The sequence below is a fragment of the Lactuca serriola genome, chromosome 6 (genome assembly GCF_051521515.1).
Source record: "Lactuca serriola cultivar US96UC23 chromosome 6, Lser_US96UC23_V15, whole genome shotgun sequence".
NCBI classification, from domain to species: domain Eukaryota; kingdom Viridiplantae; phylum Streptophyta; class Magnoliopsida; order Asterales; family Asteraceae; genus Lactuca; species Lactuca serriola.
In genome coordinates, this window is record NC_136413.1 from 130,793,885 (window position 1) to 130,818,674 (window position 24,790).

Sequence of the window (24,790 nt, forward strand, 5' to 3'; positions counted from 1 at the left end):
TTAACGAAGTTTTTGTTGATTTCTAAAACATGGAATCTCAAAGCATGTATGCTCATCATGAATTAGATGCTATTATGGGTACCACTACTCGAATTCCCCGAGTGTTGTCAGCAGAAGGATATACTTAATGGAAATATCGAATTGAAAAAAATACATCAAGATGAAGGATTTTAAAATTTGGACAAGTATTCTGAGAGGTCCGATCCGTATCACAACAACATTGGAAGATGGCACCATAATTGACAAACAAGTTGAGAACTACACCGGTGATGATTTCGAGAGAGTCGAGGAACATGAAAAGGCTCTTGCCACACTTACTATGGCATTATCCCCAGAAATTGCTCAAGGTTTTCGTGAGTACACTTCCGCAAAGGCATTATGGGAAGCATTGATCAAAGTATATGAAGGAAATGAAGATATGAAACAAAGTCGCCAAGACATGTTGCGACAGAAGTTCAACATGTTTAACTATGTCTTGGGTGAAACTCTTGAGAATCAATTGCAAAGGTTTATCACACTCACAACCGAGATGAGTTCTGCTGGTGGTATGGTTACAAAATCTGAAATCAACAAGAAGTTTCTGAATTCTCTACCAAAATATTGGGATATGAATGTCTCTGTGATAAAGAAGACAGAAGATTTGAACCGTTTGAGTTTAGCCGAAACAATGGCAATCATTAAGGCTTGCGATCTCGATGACAAACAAAGAGAGATAAATCATGTTAATTCATACTCTTTTGCAAATCTTGGAATCCAAACCACCAACAACAGTGCTTTTTCAAGCTTCTCTACTCCTCAAGTTTCTCAAGCATCTCATGTTCCTCAAGTTCAACCTTGTGTGACTCATCAGCCTACCTTATATGTGATCCCTCAAATGAAAAACATTCAAGTTCCTCAACCTCAATCTCTATCTCAACAAGGTGGTTCTAGTGTTAGTTCATCCTCAGTTGCACCCATTCAATCTCATGGATTCAGTTCTCAAGATTCATCTTTAAAAGAAAAGGAAGAAAATCTGGCCCTCGCCACTGGACTGGTTAATTGCTAAAACGCTTTTGTGGCCGGAGAACTCTACCCACAACTCTCATTTGCTGACCTAGACCAGATCCATCCTGAGGATGTGGAAGAGATGGACATTACATGACAAATGGCCATGGCGGTTTTCAAGGCAAAGTAGTTCTCCAAGAAAACAGGAAAGAATAATTGGAGTGTGAATTCCGACAAGAAAGTGGGTTTCAACAAAGGAAAATTGCGATGTTACAACTGCCATGAGCCTGGGCATTTTACAAGGGAGTGTCCAAAGCCAAATCGAAGGGAGAATGCTAAGCGAACGATGGTGCCGATGAACAACAACAACAATGGATCTTTTGGAAGCAATTAGACCGCTAACTTGGCAATGGTGGCCCAATCCTTTGATTGGGAAGATCAAATTCAGGCTCTGAATATTTCAGGACCTGAAAATGCACATCTGGCCCAAATCAAGGATTGTGTGGAGGAAGAAGCAGAGAGAGACCCATAAGAAAAGACGATGAATCTTCAATTTGCATTCATGGTGCAAACTACTCCTGAGCCTGTCAAGCCCGAGGTCAGTAAATCTGGTTGCTCTCAATCTTGCATTAAGACAGTTAAATTCTTACGTGAACAAATCAAATTAATCAAGAGAGAGAACGAGGACCTTAAATATGAGGGATACACTCTTAGGAAAAATCAAAAGTATTTGAAAACTCAATTAGAGAATAAAACAAAAGATTTTAAGAAATTGCAAGATGATTACAGTAACAAGTGTGAAAATTATGATCATCTCAAAAGAAAACTTGCTGCTATAACCGCTGAACTTGACGCATTGAAAAACCATTTTGAAAATGCTGAATTTAATTTTGAAAAATTCAATGGGTCAAGTGAAACTGTTGCAAAAATGATCGAGGAACAAATGCATTGGAAGGATATTACTTGTGGTAATCAGATAAAAGTAGGATTAGGGTTTGAGAGTGTCCCCCTCCCTTCAATCATAATTACACTGCTATTCCTTTGTCTCAAGATGAAATTGACAAAGAACCTTTCATGGTTTATGGAAAGTCAGCTTCTGAACAAGCAACACAGTCTAATAATAAAATTTTAGATACTAACATTTCTACCTTAAGTGCAGATGTGTCAGTAGTTCAGGGGGAGCAAGAAGCTGAAAAGTTTGAGTCGAATAATTCTGTGTCTAAATTTGGTGTTGAATTTTGTCATGAGTCTGTGTTAAATTCAAACACTAATGTCTTTGTTTCTGGTGGTGTGTTGTTTCGAACTGATAATTTTGAAAATAATGGTGTTGTTTCTGATAAAGTTGTTAAATCTGATTCGAGTGCTTCTACATCTTTTACGTGTGCTGCACAGTCTAGTACTTGTTCTGGCAAATGTGAAAATGCTAGAAACAATAATAAAAGCAAGAAATCTGACAAAAGCAGTATTGAGTGCAATGATAATAAACAAATTTGCTTCAATTGTGGTACTGCTAGTCATATTGCCAAAAACTGTCTCAACTGGATGTTTATGCATTACTTGTCAGAAAGAGGAGAGAATGAGTCTAGGGGACGGTCTTTAATTAGAAAGTCCTCAAGAACTCGATCTCGAGATGATGACTGGAAAGCAAAACAAAACAATAAAATGGTAGTTTTTCATAAGAACAAACAGGTTTTTAATAAAATTCCAAAGAGCTTGCCAAAATCGACCAAAGCTAAGTCAAAGTCGATTTCGTCAAAATGCAGGTCTGGATCTTCAACTTCTTCAAGTAGAAAATCCACCTGCACAAAGTAAACTAAAAAGAAAATTGTTTCAAAACCTAAATATCAATGGATGCCAAAATTAAAGTCTAATCAGTAATCATCATCCTCTATATATGCTGTAAATGAAAATTCAAATTCAGGAAAATCAAAAGATAAATCTGTGAATATTAAGGGTCAACCCAGGACTGTAATGACCTGGGTTCCTAAATCTAAATGATTCCGCTCATCGTGCATGGACAATTGCGGAGGAATTTTGTCAGACCTTGGTATGTCGACAGCGGCTGCTCCCGACATATGACAGGAGACATCTCCCAATTGAGCAACATTCAATCTTTTAATGGGGGCTATGTTTCCTTTGCGGGCGGAGAAGGTGGAAAGATTACTCAAAAGGGAACCATTTCCAATGGAGTGCTAAGTTTTGAGAACGTTAACTATCCTCCCGAGTTAAAGCATATCTTGTTAAGTGTATCCCAGATTTGCGACAAAGGCTACTCAACTCACTTCACCGATAAAGAATGTCTAATCTTAAAGCCTGTTATTGTCATCCTAGAGGAGTGGATTCTCATCAAATCAAAGCGGGATGTGAATGCCTACATTATTGACATGAACATCAACATACCCGAAGAAGTCACTTGTCTCTTTTCAAAGGTCTCAGAACAAAACGCTATGCTGTGGCATTGTCGAGTTGGCCATGCAATATCTTAGAAGAGTTCGATAAGAACTTCGTTGTAAAGATTAAATGTGATTGAAAAAGTGTCGAATGCTTAATTATCAATATCTTAGAAGAGTTCGATAAGAACTTCGTTGTAAAGATACGTAGGGCTACAAAAACATTAACCATAAAACGATAAATGCATGTTATATTTATAGTATAACCCTAGCACCATAATGACGGATGGACAAACCCAATCTGATAATAATAAAGACTAAATACATGCATAATTAATTGATACAACACCATAAATAACTCAATACCTTCGACCTTAAAGAGGGATGACACACTCGATACCGTTGGGCTAAAAACCCTTTGGTACCCAAACTAGTTACAACATGGCTTTTAGTTTTGACTATTCACGAAAATAAATGGCAAAAGAAAATAATAATAATAATAATAATAATAATAATAAACGTTGTTGATGGACTAAAATGGGCAGAGATATAATTGAGGGGCGAAATATTTAACATTCCACTTTCAACTTGCAGGTTACAAGTATCAGAACTAAAATGTGCACTTAGACTAAGCTTCAGGCCCTTACAAGTTACAGCCCAACCCTATTAACCCTAAACCACGAAATCCTTATTCCCCCACTCCAATCTCTCTGCGCCTCTTCATCAAAACTCCATAAATCTTGGGTATTTCTCGATCTTTGCTCAATCTTGATCATCTCCTTCATCTATAAACTCTAATTCGACAGATCGATCAATCTTTCGTTCGCTCTCTTAGGCGCCGCCTCATCGCCTTTACTCCGTCCCTCATCATCCATCAGGTAATTAAAGCATTATTTTACATCGAAAAGCATAAATTCTATAGGTCTATTAATGGCATGTATCACAGCCGACTTACTATGTAATATTTGTTGGATTTACTGTCGTTTCATGTAAATTGCATGTTGTAATAGTTGGTATGTGTCGGAATATATTTATGGTAACCGAATTTTTCCGAGTGTTGCCGATTGTTGTAAATTAACAAAAGCTTCCTTTCTGTTTAGTCCTTTTGAGCTATATTCAAACTATCATCCAAAACTCTTTGATCTTAAAAAATATACCGATGATATGTGATATGATTGTGCTAATCTTGGTTGAATGACTTGAATCTATTCACTTTTTCATGTATATAAGATGAAGATCAATACTTTTTCAAAGCTTTTTCTATCAAAAGCATGATGAAACTTCAAATTGTTTATATATCTTGTTGTGTTCATGATCTTTTACCCTTTTCACTTCAATGTCAGCTTGAAGCTGTAGATGTTTGAGTTGCCCTAAACATGACACCCAAATCAACCATTCGTCTCATCACTTACTCAAACGAGCTTATAAATGGGGACCCACTTTACATATCCTCAAATTCCCTCCCAATAAAAGCATCAAACTACGAACCAGCTGGCCATTCTTTTCATGACATTGCACTCAAACTTCGTGGCTATTTTGAAGAAGAAAATATAACATCTGACAATGAAACTCTTCCAAAAGATAAAGAACATGACTACATGCAATCATCCGATTCATATAGCAGCAGCAAAGGGAAAAAGAAAACTGCTGATGGTGTAATCCAACAAGATCATTATGCTTTATTAGGGTTAGGGCATTTACGGTATTTAGCCACCGAGGAACAAATCAGAAAAAGCTACCGTGAAACCGCCTTGAAACACCACCCGGACAAACAGGCGGCACTTCTCTTAGGAGAGGAGACAGAAGCCGGAAAACAAGCGAAAAAAGACGAAATCGAAAACCGATTTAAAGCAATTCAAGAAGCGTATGAAGTGTTGATTGATTCCACAAGGAGGAGAATTTATGATTCTACTGATGAGTTTGATGATGAGATCCCCACAGACTGTTCACCTAACGATTTCTTCAAAGTTTTCGGGCCCGCTTTCATGAGAAACGGGCGGTGGTCGGTGGTGCAACCGATTCCGCCGCTAGGAGACGACACCATGCCGCTTAAAGAAGTCGATTCGTTTTATGATTTTTGGTATGGATTTAAAAGTTGGAGGGAGTTTCCACATGATGAAGAGTTTGACCTTGAACAAGCCGAGTCACGAGATCATAAAAGATGGATGGAAAGACAAAACGCAAAGTTATCAGAAAAGGCGAGAAAGGAAGAACACGCGAGAATTCGATCGCTTGTGGATAATGCGTATAAACGGGACCCACGAATCATGAGGCGAAAAGAAACATTAAAGTTAGAGAAACAGAAGAAAAAGGAAGCAAAGTTTATAGTGAAGAAACAACAAGAAGAGGAAGCTGCAAAGGTTGCGGAAGAAAATAGAAAGAAAAAGGAAGAGGAAGATAAACAAGCGGCCGAGGCTGCGTCGAATCAGAAAAAAATAAAGGAAAAAGAAAAGAAATTATTACGAAAAGAACGGACGCGTCTTCGGACGATTTCGTCCCCGGTTGTGTCCGAGAATATCCTTAATCTTTCCTCGGATGATGTGGAAAGTATATGTATGAAACTTGATATGTTGCAATTAAAAAAATTATGCGACGATTTTGAAGGGCAAGATGGGAATAATAAAAAAGCGGAGCTTTTAAAATCGGCACTTAGCGTCGGGGACCAACAATCCGAGAAAGAGAAAGATAGTGTGGTAAAGAAAAATCAAGTCAACGGGTCAATAAAAGTCAACGGGAGTCTTGCCCAAAAGAAAGAAAAACCATGGGGGAAAGAAGAGATTGAGTTGTTGAGGAAGGGGATTGTGAAATACCCAAAAGGGACGTCTCGGAGATGGGAGGTGGTGGCGGAGTATATTGGTACCGGGCGGTCTGTGGAGGAGATACTGAAAGCAACAAAAACGGTTCTTTTACAAAAACCTGATTCGGCTAAAGCATTTGATTCTTTTCTTGAAAAGAGAAAACCCGCGGTTTCCATTGCGTCCCCACTTACGACGCGTGAGGAAGTCGACGGGGTTTCGGTTTCGGTTTCCGTGGGGCCCACTGAGTCACAACCACAACCGAGTCAAAGTGAAGAGGCGGGTTCGTCGGGTTCGGACCAGGATGTGTGGACCCCGGTCCAGGAAACGGCTTTGGTTCAGGCTTTGAAGACTTTCCCGAAAGAAATTAACCAGAGGTGGGAACGGGTGGCGGCTGCGGTTCCGGGGAAAACGGTTAACCAATGCAAGAAGCAGTTTGCGTTGCTTAAGGAGAAGTTCAGGAACAAGAAAAAGTAAAAATTGAAGATTAAATTCATCATTTTTGCACTGGAAAATGGAAATGCTGATTTGGGAATATATGGGTTGATGAGTTTTTGTTATTGGTTAGTTGTGAAAATAAGTTAATTCCGTGTTTACGGTGAAAGTTTATGAAAAATGGAGAGGTTTATGTTGTTTATGGGTTTTAGTGTATGGTTAAATATATGTTTAAGTATGGTGCTATTTACTATGTTTCTTTATGTATAATTTGGTATCGGATATGACCTATTTACGACTATATAAAACCAGTTTTTGGAATATGTTTGTAATTTGGTTCTTTTTAAGAATTATAAATAAGATAGATTAGTTAATTACTTGATTCTCTTGATTTCTATGATCGTTTCTCATAAATCTTGTAATTTTAGAAGGATATCTCGCATGAAATATGTCCACATGTCACATAAGATGGACAAAAAAATAAATTACATGACATTGACCATTTAAACTAAGATTTAGAGTAAATAACTTTTTTCTGTATGGTACCCACGAAGCAAACATTGTACATAAATAGTCGATGTTCGTCAGATTAATCCGTTAACTTGAAACAATTTTCATAAGGACTATTTCTATCATTTAATAAAACTTGCTTAAAGATTATTTATGAAATTTTACACAAGAACCATTTAAAATATTATAATTTTAGTATCTTATTATTATTATTATTATTATTATTATTATTATTATTATTTTATTTTTGGCTTTCTTTTTTCATAACTTTGTTATTATATATCTTTTAAATATATAAATAATTTTTTTGTCTATATTTTATCTAAAATATTTAAATTACTATACATAATTAAATATTTTCGTTTTCTATTTGTTAATTAAAAATATTTAAAGCGTAAAAATATCATTTTATGACTTTTTAATTTTTATATGATTTAATTTTAAGATTTATCTTCATTTATGACTTTAAAAATTGTATCATATAAAAATTAGAAAGTCAAAATGATATTTTTACGCTTTAAATATTTTTAGATAACAAATAGAAAACAAAAATATTTAATTATTTATAGTAATTTAAATATTTAGATAAAATCTAGACAAAAAAATTATTTATATATTTAAAAAATATATATAATAATAAAGTTGTGAAAAAAGAAGGCCGAAAATATAAAAAAAGAAAAAAATAAGAGACTAAAACTGTAATATTTCAAATAGCCATTATCTAAAATTTCACAAATGGTAAGTAAGTTTCACAAAATGACAGAAATAGTTTATATCTAAAATTATTTCAACTTAACGGATTAATCTAACAGCCATTAATACCTGATGTTGAATATTGGATTAGGATCGGACAATTGAAACTTGGTGAAACCTGACGAATTATTACATTGGTTCACTTTTTTTGGGGGTAAAAACAGTTTAACAACCGAACTAGATGGGGGCGAAAACTGGTTTTTGTGTATAACCTATAAATCCAAATCGGTTAAGAGAACCATTCCGGATCAGTTTTAGAACCCGATTTCTTCATCTTTGCCTTTGAGCGAAAGTATTGACCAATTGTTATGCTATTCAAATACACAAACACATTGCCCTCGGTTTAAATTCCGTTTTCACATAACTATGCACTAGAATAATCACGTTTTACATCCAAAATAGAATATATCCAACAATTAAAACCCCACATAATAACATCATATCTCACATGTGTGAGAGAATTATTCAAATACATTAATATATTGTATTTAAGTACTTTTTTGACATAATCGTATAGTGAAATGACGCATAGTTCAAATCAAGTTTGAGACATAATTAAGATGAAAAAATAATTTAACTAAAAAAATTAAAATATAATTTATATGAAAAAAAGTATTTAGAACCCTTAATAACATTTTATATAATACCAAATTCTCGAATTAAATATTTTTTATGTGTTAGTAATTATCTCAGCTTTCTTGTTTTTTTTTCCTAATATATTTAGCCGTTCAAAAAAAATAATGGCTATATTAATGGTCAAATTACTGTTTTTTCCTTATAAAATACTCCCTCCGTCCTAATATTATTGCCCACAGAAAAAAAACACACATATTAAGAAAAACATTAATTACTACTAACTTTATTTAATAAAATGACAATTTTATCCCTACTTTTCATTTAATGTTACATTAAATGTTTAGTTGGTTAAGTAATAATGATGGGGTATTTTGGTAAAAATGTTATTTATTTTTAGAAGTTGACTATTATTTTGGGACAAACCAAAAATAAAAGATGGACTATAATTTTGGGACGGAGGGAGTATAATTTTCACCGTCCAATGATTATCCTACCAAATTTGAGTCAGATTTTAGTCAAGGGTACATATCCGATGGTGCATATCCGGTTAGGTCAATCAGCACGATAAAATATATCAAACTTAGATACATTGTGATAGGTTTTTAAAATAATCATATCGTACATCTTTCCGTACAAAAGAAAATCCAAATCCAATTTAGGCTGAAGGGTGTGGTGTCACCGAAACCGCACTCCCTCTCCCGCCATATAAGTGTCATGTCATTTTTTACCACTCAAGTGTGGTTTCTTGCCACACCAAGGGAGTGGTGCCACACTTTTTTTTTGTGTTTTTTTTAACTATTTTAATTTAATTAATTTTTTTTAACTATTTTAATTTAATTAAACTTCTATTTTAATAAAAAAACATAATTTTTCATTACTTGAAAAAAAAAATACATTGCATTACAAAAAAAAACACAAAAACCACACATATGACATTTAAATAATCGTAGAAACTTAAAAAACACAAATAAAATAACTAAAGCAAACTACATAAAGTCATTCTCCAAGAACTCGTCTTCGGGGTCATCCGATGGATCCAAATTAAGGTTAATGTTTTGAACCCCGTAAATGTGTTTCCACCAATTCATTGCGAAGATTGTGAAATGTTTCAGTGCAACGTATCTCTACTCTCCTGTTTATATACTCTTCGCCGCCAATTTCTATTGGTTGTATCTCTGATATGGTTTCTTCCTCGTCAAACGCACATATCGCTCTTCCTTCGTCTTTAATAATCATGTTATGCAATATAAGACATGTATACATGATTTCTTGAAGTTTTTCCTCGCCTAAATAAGCTGCTGGTTTTTTCAATATGAACCACCGTTTCTTCAGAGCTCCAAAAGCACGCTCAACATCCTTCCTAGCTCTTTCTTGAACTCTCTTGAATTTCTTTCGTCTAGAACCATGTGGAGCTGTAAACGATTTAATAAACACAACATACTCAGGATAGATTCCATCGACCAGATAATAACCATACTTATATGGTGTTCCACGCACTTGAAAAGAAGAATTTGGTGCGGATCCATCGTATATGTTGTTAAATATTGGTGAACGTTTAAGAACGTTGATGTCGTTAATCAAACCAGGAGAACCAAAAAAAGCATGCCAAATCCACATATCTTGTGATGCAACTGCTTCAAGTATGACCGTTGGGTGACCATGATCACCTCAGGTAAATTGCCCATGATATGCTGTAGGGCAATTTTCCCATGCCCAATAGAGACAATCTAAGCTTCCTAGCATTCCAAAAAACCCATGCACACTAGCATGATGAGCTTGCAATTGCAGGATGTCATTACGTGTAGACTTATGTAAATATTTTGGACCATAAAACTAAATCACAGTTTTGCAGAAAAAATGGAGACTGTCTCGTGCTATCCTAGCAGACATCCTAAAACTTTCGTCTAACGCATCAGGCGGAATGCCATATGCTAACTGACGAAGTGCGGCCGTGCATTTTTGTAAGGGAGTGAAACCGGGTGTACCTCTAGCATCGTAGCGTTGTTGGAAAAAACTGCACTCCCTCGTTACATCTTCAACTATAAGTTCGAATAAACCTTTGAGCATTCTGAAGCGCCTATGAAAATAATACCCTTTATAAGTGGCATTCTCTGCAAAATAGTCTTGCACCAAACGTTGGTTGGCTTCTTCACGATTTCTGCAAATATATCTTCGTGTTCTCCGTTGAGAACTTGCAGCTACGTTATTACATACAACGTTGTATGTTTGTTCCGTTATTTGAACACATGCAATAGCGGTATCAAAAATAGTCTGAAATTCTTCAGAATATGACATTTTTGAGAGAGTGTTGATTTTTTAAAAAAAGTTTTTTGAGAGAGACAAGAGATTGTGTTGTGAAAAAAAAATGATGTTAGACATGTATATATAAGAAAGAAAAAGCAAAAAAAAAAAATTAAATAAATACAAAAGCCGGCGATCCTCCCTTTTTCCTCTCAACCAATCAGAAATCGCGACACTTAAGGACCGCAGTGCGGCCAAGGCTGCACCAGACCGCGGTCTGAGGGTGGTGTTCCTGGTCTACGTGGCACAAAGTACGGTCTCGGACCGCACCCACACCGTGCAGCCTTACACACCTTTAAGTTGGTGTATCTACATTATTTTTATTTAATTGGAGAATTTGATATTAAATTATTTGGAACTTCATATATTCGAAATTCTGGATAAGAATTTATATATTGATTTTTAAAAATTTTGAATGCTATAATTATTCAAAAGTCCATATAATATATATATATATATATATATATATATATATATATATATATATATATATATATATATATATATTATTCTTTAAATACTCTCATTCATTATCCCCACCATTACTTAGTTGCATTAGATAACAATATTAAAAGAGTTCGGTATGATATCCGATATACTCACCATTAACTAGTAGTATGGTGTGACTCATCTCATCATCACATCCAACTACTATGAACTTGGTACACATATATATATCATTAAACACCACTCCATCTATTTTTTATATTTAAAATTAAGTCAAAAATAAATAAATAACACATAGATATTTTTTTAAACTAGTTTTTCATTCATTTAAAAAAGAAAATTCATATATGTCCTTAATTAATATCAAAATATCATATTTGTCTGGTCTAATATTTAAATATCATATATAATCTTAATAAAATTTCAAAATATCATATTTGTCTAAATCGTATTTTTTATATTTTTAGAATTATTTATTGTAATTAAAAACCATTATAATTATAACAAAAATTAAAATACCCATAATACTCCTTTATTTTGTAGGAATAAATTAATCGAACATCACAAACATAAAAAAGGATACCTCCTCGAAACACAAATGACTGGTGTTCTTTTCTTTTTTCTTCCAATTCATTGAGAAAGCTTCTAACCAAAAACATATATAAATTGAGGCTCCGTCAAACAAATGTTTAATCCCCTATCTCATGCTTCCTAAGAACAAACATAAAAATCTACAAACTCAATCTAAACTTCTCCCACTAGTTTTCATATAAAACTAGGAAAAGGTCCGTGTGTTGCATGGGTGAAAGTTTAGTGACAAAAATATAAAGAAGTAAAAATAAAATGTCGAACTTATAAAGAGGAAAAGTTTGTTGAAACTTTAGTGGCAAAATTAGTAAAAGTAAAGTACAAAAACTATAAAAAGAAAAAGTTTGTTGAAACATTAGTGACAAAATTATAAAAAAGTAAAAATAAAGTGGTAAAATTATAAAAGAATAAAAAAAAATGGTTTTAAAGAAGTAAAAGTGAAAGTTTAATGGCAAAAATATGAAGAAGTAAAAATAAAGTGGCAAAATAATAAAAATAAAAAGTTTATTGAAATTTTAATGGCAAAATTAAGAAAAAGTATAAATATAGTGTTAAAAGTATAAACATGGAAAGTTTACTGTTGAAACCTTCCATGTGCTTTAATATATATATATATATAATGGGGAATTGATTTCATTACTTCTAATCAAGATTTCTTTTTTCATTCCTTATTTTTCATCAAGGGTCTTTAGCATATTATTCTTTGGAGAAGCTATAATTATGTTTCAGATTATTCATTAACGATTATTCATTAACAGTGGCTTGTCTTTATTGTGATCCTATTTATATCGGATTCTATTGCAGACAGATTTCTTAACTTGTTCGATCTAATGGAATATACTTTTTTCTTGTTGATACCCTAGTGTTTGTAATTATAGAAATAGAATTAGGGGTATTATTGGTATCTATATTTTCTTATAGTTATAATGATTTTAAATTACAGTAAATGATTATAAAAATGTTACAAAAATAAGATTTGGACATATATGATATTATAAAAGCTAACTAAACGTATATATGATGTTTAAATATTAGGTTGGAAAAATATGATATTTTGATGTTTATTAAGAGCATATAAAAAGTTCTCTAAAAAAATATATATTAAAAATATAATGAAAATGCTAGATTTTTAAAATAAAGAACATAACAATTTTAAAAAGGACCAAGCAACTAAATTTTTAAAAAAAAAACATAGAAAAAATACCAAATATTCAACAATAATCCTAAACTTACATAAAATAAAAGATCCATTTAAAAAAACATTACAATTTAAAAAAAGACCAAGCAACTATTCTTCGTTCATGTTGTTTCGGTACAAATGTTCCGTTACATCTTTTCGAATACTGAAACACGTTTCACTATTGTGAATTTCAGTTACTCTTGCTAAAAATTCAGTTGTTCCGAGTATGAACTCTTGAATCAGATTACCTATGTCGTTTGCATCATACGTGCAAATCGTTTGGCATTCATGTTTACTAATCATATTATGCATTATAATACATGCATATATTATCCGTTTTATCCTATCCATATCTTAGAGTTCTTTAACGTGTTCCGCTACATGTCATGTCTTCTTTAGGACTTTAAATGCCATCTCTATATCCTTTTCTAGTAGATTCATGTTTTTTTGTGAATAACTTTGCCTTTTCAGTTCGAGGTACCACATATGCCTTCATAAAAGTAGCATAATTTGGGTATATCCCATCACAAACGTAGTAACCATGTTTGTATGAATGCTCGTTCACCATGAAGGACATATCAGGTGCTTTTCTGATCCATATATTGTTGAAAATAAGGGAATGACCAAGAACATTACGATCATCGTTAGACCCCGCAACTCGAAAGAACGAATGTCATATCCACAAATCTTGAGATTCAACAACTTCTAGTATCATAGTCGGCTCACCTATATCACCTCGAGTAAATTGACCGCGCGCAGTTTGATAGTTTTCCCACACCCAATGTGTACAATTAAGGCTACCGCTCATTCATGGAAATCCATGCCTCTCTTCATATACCAAATACAATCTCTTAATATCACATGTAGTAGGTTTGCGTAAATATTCTTCATGAAAAACCTCATAAACATATGCACAAAAATGATCTACACGCTCAATTGCGGTCCTCTCGTATACTTTCAAGTACTCGTTTGACGCATCAAAGGCTATATCGTATCCTAAATATCTAATTGCAGCAACATATTTTTGTATAATACTAAATCCCATTCTACCTCTAGCATCTGGTTTGTGCTTAAAATAATCATATCGCGCCTCTAAAACATTGCTAGTACGTAAAAAACATAGTGCCTTATTCAGACAGAAATGACGTTCGAATGCCCCATCATTATAAAGACAATTATCGACAAAATAATCTCGTACCAAAAGTCCATGTGCGGCTTGGAGATCTCGATTGATAACCGCTCTTGTAAGCGTAACATTCATACGTTCTTAATTGTGTATGTGTTGCACAACATTAAAGAATGTTGAGATAAATTCCCCATCGTCATGTGAATCAATATTTATATACAAATATGGTGGTAAAAGGTTGTATATATATATATATATATATATATATATATATATATATATATATATATATATATATATATATATATATATATAGGGAAAAGATCAAATGAGAACACCTAAAAGATTGAGAATGCGAGAACAGCTCTGGACCAATCAATATATAAAGACACATTAGTAACTGTATATTTTAATTAAAATAAAATAAAATGAAATAAAATTCAATAAATCTCCCTTAAATTTAGGACCGGTTACCAAAAAAAAAGAAAATTTCAATTTTTTTTTCTTATTAATGGAATATAAAAAAGATTTTCACTCAAAATTATTTTAAATCTAAAAAATAAATCATTTTTTCTCCTATTTCACGTTTTTGTTTTTCAAAAAAATGAATAGAAATCCAATCCCAAATCAATACACTTATATTCACAAACGAAATGTTTCTTCAAAAAACCTAATATTACTCCAATCACAAATGAATACACATCAATTTACAAATAATTCAATGACTTTTTCATCAATTGAAAATAAAAATAGTGTAAAAATTATTATTTCTTCATAAAATGAATACGTCTAATCATAAATAAATACACTCATTCATATGAATACATCAATATTCATAAATAAATACAACCATTCACACATAAATACAACATAAATACACTGTTAGTCACAAATGAATACACTTTTATTCATAAATAACAAATAAGTCTTTCTTTAATTGAATTTACTGTTATTCATAAATAAATACAACCATTCACACATGAATTCACTACTATTCACCAATGAATACACTGCCATTCGTACACTTCGATATCCATCCCTGCTTCTCAAGACATTTATTTGATAATTTGCAAAACATCAAATTTGACCAAAGTTGAGAACTATCCAAATTCATGTAAATATGGACACTTTATAAGAACACTAACTTTGACCATTTGCATTTGACTTTCAATTCAATGCTTCGATGTCTGTTGGAGAAACTACAATCATTCGATAAGCAACTAAAATCTTCTTCAAATCAACTTACTGATCAAATCAATAATACTCTTTGATTCGTCTTTAATCCCAAACACATAAAATTGAATGGATATAATCAGGCGATTGAGTCAATTTCAACTTAACGATGAAAGGAATCGAACAGATATCGTCAATTAAAGAGAGAACAAGAAGAAAGATCATTTTTCGAAAAAAAAATCATGAGTCGAGAATGAATGAAAACCTGATTTTTAGTTTCGACAGGAATTAGATGAACCAAATACTTGATCAAAATCCAACTATTATCCAAAAACGCATTTGTGTCATTGGAGATCGAGTTACAAGAGGGGCTAGCACATCTTCGGCGAAGCTTGCATTGGCGGGGCTAGCATATCAGAAGGAGGCGGCGGCGTTGCAGATTGGTGAGAGGTAGATGGATTGTTAAAGATCGAAGACGGAGAAGAAATGGGGTGTTGTATCGATGAGTAGAGAAAAAAAGCGACTCCATCATTGGCCGTTATCTTCACAGTAGCTTGCAGGTCCGATTAGGGCTAGAAAAATCGCTTGAGAGTGGAATGAATAGGAAGACGGAAAAATTTAATGGAAATAAAAGTGGGAATGAGAAATTATAGGATTAACCTAGAGTTTCAATTACTGTTATACCCTTATGCCATTTAAAAAGTTACACTTTACTACCGATAGTTTTAGAATTAACATAAATTATCCGTTTGATAATAGCCTTAGATTTGAATATTTAGATGGGCCAGACGTGTTCTCGCGTTCTCAACCTTTTTGGTGTTCTCAATTGATCCTACTCCTATATATATATATATATATATATATATATATATATATATATATATATATATATATATATATGCACACACTGTTCAACGGTCCCTTTCACATGATTGGTCGTCCTCTTCAGTCCTCCCCACTATAGTTCAAGACGAAAACACCACACAACGAAGAGGCGGGATGGTATTTATGGTCGTGGTTGGTGCCACGATATAGAACGAAGCCCTCCTTTAAGGGTACTTCGGATGGTCTTATGAAATTTTTATTGGGGGGGGGGGTTGTTAGATCTATATGTCCAAGAATCATTATTGAGTGACATTGCTAATGATATATGATCCTATAGGGTCACACCTTAATCAAGTTGGTACTTATTGAATATTTATTAATTAATTTGTTATTAATGAATAGATTCAACTCTTGTATTTAATTAGAAAAAAATTATTGTTCTTTGAAAACAATATTGTAAGAAGTAGAAAAATAGTCTTTATATGATAAGGTTTCATATAATAAGTCATGTACAAAGTTTTGGACACTTTGATTAACCATGATTAAATCAAATGCTTACTCTACCATGGTTGAAGGACTAGTGAACATTATTTATATAATTTAGGCCATATGGCCGAAAGTTGTAAGAGTATGGAGGTTGCTTGTCAACCTCCATCATGATGTTCCCCATGCCTCTCCTTTATAGCCGATACTTTTGAGTATTATATTCAAGAGGCCATGCTTGGATGTGGTTATAAATGAAGGGTCTCTTACATGATGAAGGTGTTTTGGTCTAAAAACTTCTTCTTTCTTTCTCTCAAAACCGTGAACATCTAAGAGCCTTCTTTCCTCTTTTGAAGACATTACTTGCTTTTAGTGTTTACTTTGGGTCTTCCTTCTAGTGATTAATTGATTAAGCACTTAAGGCTTAAACAACAAAGTTGTACAAGAAGAAATCTAGCAATTTTGGTACCTTATTCTTGTTGGTGGATTACTTGTAGAGAAGATCGAGCTTCTTGTTCTTGCCATCTACTTCAACATCCCAAATTCAAGAGGGTACAAAGGCTACAAAGGTTGTTATTTCTAAACACCATATGGTTATTATAATATCATTTTAACCTCTTTAAAAGGATCCTTGATGGTTTGTTTTGTTGTCACACTCGAAATTTATAAGAAATTTTTAAAGCTTCCGTTGTCGGTTTTTGTGAAAAACTATTTATTTTATGCAACAAAACCCTTCAGTGGTATCATACTCATCTTTTAAATGTTAGAATGATTTTCATGTTATGATAATCTTTGTTCTTTGGAAAACAAGCATGAATTTCTTTTTGGCTAAAGAAATGTCCATATTTGGTTTCTTTGGCAACTTGTAGTAAAATGTGTTTATTTTTTATATAACCATTTTTTCCTGCATTTTGGTTATATAAAAGTTGCCTTAGAAAAAACAAAGTATTTTTTATATTTATATGCTTTTTGCATATAAACAAGCCATTAGGATATTTGTGGTTGGTATTTATTTATTTATTCATATGATGATGTAATAGATAAATATGTATTATTTCATTTGTTCATTTTTATACGTAATAAATTAATTTTTAGACTAGTTGTATTTTATTTTTATAAAAATGTAACAAGATGGAGCATGAAGTTCTTATGAAGACATGGATCCTTTTGAAGACCTTGAAGTGTCATAATAAGTCGTTTAGGAAATGACTTAATATTTGTTGTGATGACTCACAATAAATATTACTATAAAATAGCTTTGTTTATACACTTTAAATGCATGCTTCTGATGATTATTTTTGTTGTTATAAAATGGTGTATGTATGAAATTTTTTTTGCCATGCTAAAAACATTTTCACAAAAAAATAACATCAAACTTGGGGTTTAGAATTTTATACAAAAGTTTCAACATAAGATGCCAAAATTGAGTTTTTCGTTAAAAGAGTTTTTGAATTTTTAAACTCTAAAGTATCCAAACTTTTAAAAGATATAAAAAGTTTAAAATATTTTTTTTAACTTAATCTAAACTCCATAACTCAATAATAAACGGTTGTTTTATTAACAAAGTTAGAAATCAGTTCCAATCTGTATAATGTCGAATTAAAATTGAATATAAATTCTAAACGGTAAAATTTTATAAGAAATAAATTCAAATTTATGATTTTTGGAAAACTTTAAATGTACCATGGAATATTTTATGCATGAAATATTCATTATAGAAAATGTTTTAAAATGCTAGAATAATAAAACATTGATAAAATCCCTTATTTACAAAACTTCAAATCTCTGTAATTCATTTAAAAATCACTTGTGATTTTTGTGCAATTCATGTGGATTTTAGGGTCACCTTATTCATTTGAGTTGTCAAAAATAGTCAAAGTATTTTAGTATTTGCTTATGGGATAAAAGTCACCGAACCATTTATGAAATATAACTCACATGTTTTTTAGATGGATGATTTGATCAATTTCATATGTGATAAAGGTCACCTAAGCATAAGATTTTTGAGGCATAGATGGGATGAACATGCCATTTAAAAACAAAGTAATATTTTTGGATCCCATAAATCTAATAATTACATAAGAGTTGTAATTGGTTATCGTAACCTACCGATCAACAAAATCACTTGAGTAGTGGGTCACATCCTCAAGTTAGTTTGGGTGATGTGGATCTTAGCTTTTCAAAATTTAATTTGAAGGGTAATTATTTTTTAAAAGAATTTATATCGAAGATATTAAAATGAATCTTATTATTTTGTAGATGACTACCCCAACTGTAACCACCTCATCACTCACCATCCAATCCATCCTCAAAAAGGAAAAACTAAGTGGACCCAACTTTCTTGATTGGTTCAGACAACTGAGAATTGTCCTCAAGCTTGAGAAAAAGGACTATGTCCTTGATGAACCTATCCCTGAAGAGCTCCCAGCTAATGTTGCCAAAGCATCGAAAGATTCTCGGGCGAAACATGTTAACGATTCAACCAAAGTGGATTGCATCATGCTTGCAACTATGACTCCTGAACTTCAGAAAACTTTTGAGTTTCATGAAGCATTTGAAATGATTGAACAACTGAGAGTCATGTTTGAAGTTCAGGCTAAGCAGGAGAGGTTTGAGACCTTGAATGTTTTCATTGGTTGCAAGATGGCTGATAGATCTTCTGTGAGTGCACATGTACTCAAAATGAAAGCTTATGTTGAGCAACTTGCCCGCATTGGATTCCCATTTGGGTATGAGCTAGCGACCGATGTGATCCTAGCCTCATTGCCTAATTCATTTAACCAATTTGTGATTAACTTCACAATGAATGACTGGGAGAGGAGCATCAATGAGCTTCATAACATGCTCAAAAATGTTGAGGCAAACATCAAGAAATCTGGGAACAATCAAGTGTTGATGATCCTTGAGGGTCAAATATCTAAGAAGAAAACTGGTAATAATACTGTTAAGGGGAAAGGCAAAGCTACCAAGAAAGGCAAGGGAAAGGGAAACGACAAAGGGAAACCTCCTTCTACTAACCCAACTCCTAAACCCAAGCCTGTTGTTAACTCTGATTGCTTTCACTGCAATGAAAAGGGACACTGGAAGCACAATTGTCCCAAATACCTAGAGGAACTTAAGAAGATCAAGGCCAACAAGGTTGGCACCTCAGGTATATATGTGATTGAATCACATGCATTCCGTACTAATTCTTGGGTATTTGATACTGGAAGTGGTACTAACATTTGCAATGATTTGCAGGGACTAAGGAATGTTAGAGAACTAAAAGATGGCGATTTGGAACTTCATGTTGACAATGGCAATCGAGTATCTATAAAAGCCAAAGGAAAATATCATCTTTTGCTTCCAAATTGCCTTAATATTTTTTTGAACAATTGTTGTTATGTACCTAGTATAACTAGGAATATTATCTCTACTCCTCGCTTGTATGAACAAGGTTTTCGTTATAAGTTTGACTTTGATTCTGAGAACATTTATGTGTTTAAAGATAACGTGTTCTATTTTAAGACTAATCCCAAAAATGGAATATATGAAATCGATTTAAATGGTTCATACACAAAGGATAATTCAATGTTCAACTTAAATAAGAAGACAAAATTAGACTCAATTACTCAAATAAAACTTATTTATGGCATTGTCGACTTGGGCACATAAGTAAAACTTGCATTGCTAAGCTCCAAAAGGTATATGATCTTAGAGTCAACAGGCTCAAAGTCTTTTGATATATGTGATTCATGTCTATGTGGCAAGATGACCAAATATCCCTTTACCGGTATTGGTGAAAGAGCTGCGGATCTACTAGGACTCATACATACTGATGTATGTGGACCTTTTAGAACAATGACCAGAAGCGGTGAAAGATACTTCATTACATTTACTGATGATTACAGTAGATTTGGATATGTGTATCTCATGAAACACAAATATAAAGCATTCAATGTCTTCAAGGTTTTCCAAAATGAAGTACATAATCAACTTGGTAAAAAGATTAAAACCATACGATCAGATCGTGGTGGTGAATATCTGAGCTATGAGTTTGATGAGCATCTGAAGAATTGTGGCATAGTGTCACAACTCACTCCACTGGGAACACCTCAGCATAATGGCGTCTTGGAAAGGAGAAATCATACTCTACTTGATATGGTGCGATCTATGATGATTCATACTTCCCTTCATCATTCATTTTGGGGTTATGGCCTTGAACCCACAGCTCGAATTGTAAACATGGTCCCAACTAAAAAGGTTAGTAAAACTCCTTACGAGTTATGGCATGGAAAGGTTCCATCAATGTCTTACTTAAAGATATGGGGTTGTGAAGCATATGTTAAAAGAGAAAATTATGACAAGCTTGACCCTAGATCTCAAAAGTGTATCTTTTTGGGATACCCAAAAGAAACCATGGGTTATTACTTCTTCCGGAAAGATGAAAACTGGGTGTTCATAGCCCGTAAAACAATGTTTCTTGAAACATACTTTATCTCGCGACAAAACTATAAAATTGGTCCCTGTGGTATTCAAAAACTTTGGATAGGGTCCAAAAAGTTTTCAACTTGCATGGAAGATCCAAAATCAAGAATTTCCTTTGGTTTTGGTCCATGAAGGACTTGAAAAGACTGTTTTGCCCTTTTTATTTCTTTTTTTGTATTTTTTAAATTTTCTTTAATAATTTATTTATTAAAAATTAAAAATGAAAGAACTGGGCCCACTCCCACCCCTACTCTCTCTCTCTCTCTCTCTCTCTCTCCAGAAAGAACCCCCCCCCACACACACACTCCATATACGAACACAATCCATGATGAACACACTCATCCACCATCGGTTTCACCGATAAACTCCACCGCCAGTCCACCCAACAACACCGGTTTCACCGATAAACTCCACCGCCAGTCACCGTCATCCACCACAACCCTTACCAGAAACATCCTCATCATCTCCCTCTCTTCACCAGAGTAAATCAACCCCAAATATGTCAAACATCACTACATCACTCACTCAAGAACATACAATCACTCACTCAAGAACATACAACCACCACCTCAACGCCTCAGAAGGCCCATGAGCCGCCGAGAAGAAACCCACTCGTTGGCCGTTTCCAAAACAACTGTCTCTTCGATCTACAACTCGACGAAGACGATGGTTGATCCGCCCGTCTTTCTCCTTCTCCGGAGATGTTCCAGCTCACTGATGGCGGCGACATTTAGGGGTTCCAGCTCACTGATGGCGGCGACATTTAGGGTTTCAAGCAATCATTTGCAAATGAGGGTTTCAGATCCGTTTCCGTTTAGGGTTTCAAGTGATGACGGAGGCAACAAAGAGGGAAGATGGATGGTCGATGTATCTCCAACCTCCTGAGAATCGTCGAGCTCCATCGGTGACATATCACACCTTCAGATCCAAAGTTTTACTACTGAATGTGGGTTGATGTTATTTCTGGATTTAAAAGTGTTTTTTGTATTTTTGTTTTCTTTATGTGTATGTATGAGAGATAAGAGAGAGGTAAAGATAGAATAAATGGTGGTGGTGGTGGCTAAGAGTGGTGGCCGACGATGGTGGATCGGTATTTGTTTATGTGTGAAAGAAGAAAGGATGAGAAGAAGAAGACAATGGAGAAAGAGAGAGAGAGAGAGAGAGAGAGAGAGAGAGAGAGAGAACCTGCTAGTGGGGTGGACCCAAAATATATTTTTTATTTTTCTTTTATTTATTTTTTAATTAATAAGGTATTAAAACAAATATAAAATAAAAAAAAAAGAAATGAGAAGGGCAAAATAGTCTTTTCAATATTTTTTGGACTAAAATTACAGGAAATTCTTGATTTTGGACCATCCATGCAAGTTAAAAACTTTTTGGACCCTATCCAAAGATTTTTGAATACCACAAGGACCAATTAGACAGTTTTGTCTTATCTCGCATAAAGTAAGTGGGAGCCCTATTGACCTCGAAGAAATTTGAGAGACACAACCTTTAGTTGAGAATGATAATCAAAAAAGCATTTTGAACCTGAAATTATCGTTCAGATGCCGGAAACCACACCAACTATATCACGCTCTAGTAGAACTCATCAAGAACCTGACATATTTGGATTTGTCATTCCTGAAGAGGAAGTCTTCTTGATGGATCAACGTGAGCACATAAATTACAAGGCTGCTACTGCAGACCCAGAGCCTGACAAATGGCTTGAAGCCATGAGAACTGAAACTCAATCCATGAATGACAATCAAGTATGGGACTTGGTTGACTTACCTCCTAACAGCAGGGCTGTTGGAAGCAAGTGGATCTTCATGAAGAAGATAGACATGGACAGAAATGTACAAACTTTAAAATAATGACTTGTCGTGAAAGGATACTCGAATTCAAGGTGTTGACTATGAAGATACTTTCTCGCCAGTAGCTAAGATTAAATCTATTAGGATTATCATGGCCATAACTGCATATTATTACATGAGATTATGGCAAATGGATGTCAAAACCGCTTTCCTTAACGGATATATTGAGGAAGATGTTTATATGGAACAACTTGACGGTTTTCTCTAGCCGGATAACCTAAAGAAGGTGTGTAAATTGAAAAAAGTCCATTTATGGATTAAAACAAGCATCTAGGGCCTAGTATCATCATTTTGATGAAAAAAAAAAATTGGTTTCTCAGAAAGTCCCAAAGAACCATGTGTATACATCAAAGCAAGTGGGAGCCATATTGTTTTTCTAATTCTATATGTCGATGACATATTACTGTCGGGAAAGATATCCTGACATTGAAGGAGACTAAGGCCTACCTTAGTAAGTCCTTTCAAGTGAAAGATCTAGGGGATGCTACATACATACTCGCTATTAGCATCTATAGAGATAGATCCCAAAGACTCATTGGTTTGAGTCAGAGTACATACATTGACAAAATCTTAGAACGTTTTTCAATGGGTAACTCGAAATGAAGAATTGTTCCCATACTGCCTAGTACCATTCTTTCTAAGGCTGACATCCCTAGTATTGAAGATGAGATCAAAAGAATGAAACGAATACCGTATGCTTCCGCAGTAGGTTTGATTATGTATGTTATGACATATACAAGGCCGGATGTATCTTATTTTATTAGTATAACTAGTAGGTATCAAGCTAATCCTAGAGAAAAACATTGGGTGTCTGTTTTAGAACATACTTAAGTACTTAAGAAGAACTAAAGTTATGTTTATGGTCTATAGAGGAGTTGAAGAAGAGCTTACTGTAAGATGTTACACTGACTTTGGTTTCAACATTGATCGAGATAACTCACGATCACATTTGGGATATGTTTTCACACTTAATGGAGGAGCCATTTCCTGGAAAAGTTCAAAGCAAGAAGTGGTTGAACTTTCTACAACTGAATCAGAGTACATAGTTGCGTGTGAAGCAACTCAAGAAGTTGATTGGAAGAAGAAATTCATCGGTGATCTGGGTGTTGTTCCAAGCATCAAAAATGTCATTGAGATGCTTTGTGACAACACTAGTGTCATTGCTCTCGCAAGAGACCTGATGGTTACCAACATGACTAGACACATTCAACGAAAATTCAATTTTATTCGTCAGGAATTAGAATTAAGAAATGTATGCATTGAAAAGATTCATACAAATGATAATCTAGTAGATCCGTTCATAAAGGCTCTACCTCAAAGCAAGGTTGAGAGTCATGCAATAGGAATCGGTCTACGATTAGCTAGTAATTGGATTTAAATATGTACATAACTAATATATGGATATTCAGAACTATGTAGCAATGATATGTAATTTCTTTTGAATATGAGACATCACTTTTGTGTTGACTATTATGATGGGCTTTAGCCATAAGAACATCCTATGTGCTCATGCAAACCCTAATGCTTGGATCTAGGTTTCTCTATTATACATGCAATTCATCCAAGAATTTAAACCCTAGTTCTAGCATAAAATTAATCATATTAACATGTGAAAGGGTTTTTAGATCTTACCTTGATTGTTATGTAGTAATAACAATCTCAAATCCTCCTTGTAATGACTTTAGAAAGCTTAGAGTCACATGTGTCACTCCTCTAATGGTTCACAAACACCAAGAGCAAGAGGATGAAGAATAAGGAGAGAGGAGGCTGCCCAAGAACGTCCAAAACCCTAGAGGAACTCTTATCCCCGTTTTTTGGGCTTAAGGGTACTATATATATACATGTAGGCTATTCGGGTTTTCAACTAGGAAACCCTAATCTGACTGCTTAAGCCCTAAGCA

At 33.8% G+C, this 24,790-nt stretch overlaps 3 protein-coding genes across 3 annotated transcripts; 1 reads left to right on the forward strand and 2 right to left on the reverse strand.

Moving 5' to 3' along the window:
- The first annotated feature begins 3,994 nt into the window (after positions 1 to 3,994).
- LOC145056824 (uncharacterized) lies at positions 3,995 to 6,925 on the forward strand. Its single transcript, XM_079004551.1, has 2 exons — positions 3,995 to 4,252; positions 4,718 to 6,925. Exon 2 carries the CDS (start codon positions 4,751 to 4,753, stop codon positions 6,644 to 6,646), a length of 1,896 nt encoding a protein of 631 aa, XP_078860677.1. The 5' UTR covers positions 3,995 to 4,252; positions 4,718 to 4,750; the 3' UTR covers positions 6,647 to 6,925.
- A 2,565-nt stretch (positions 6,926 to 9,490) lies between these two features.
- LOC145060157 (uncharacterized) lies at positions 9,491 to 10,060 on the reverse strand. Its single transcript, XM_079007870.1, has one exon. It carries the CDS (start codon positions 10,058 to 10,060, stop codon positions 9,491 to 9,493), a length of 570 nt encoding a protein of 189 aa, XP_078863996.1.
- Positions 10,061 to 10,276: 216 nt separating this feature from the next.
- On the reverse strand, positions 10,277 to 10,738 carry LOC145060158 (uncharacterized). Its single transcript, XM_079007871.1, has one exon. The coding sequence runs from the start codon at positions 10,736 to 10,738 to the stop codon at positions 10,277 to 10,279; it is 462 nt and encodes a 153-aa protein (XP_078863997.1).
- Positions 10,739 to 24,790: the final 14,052 nt, after the last annotated feature.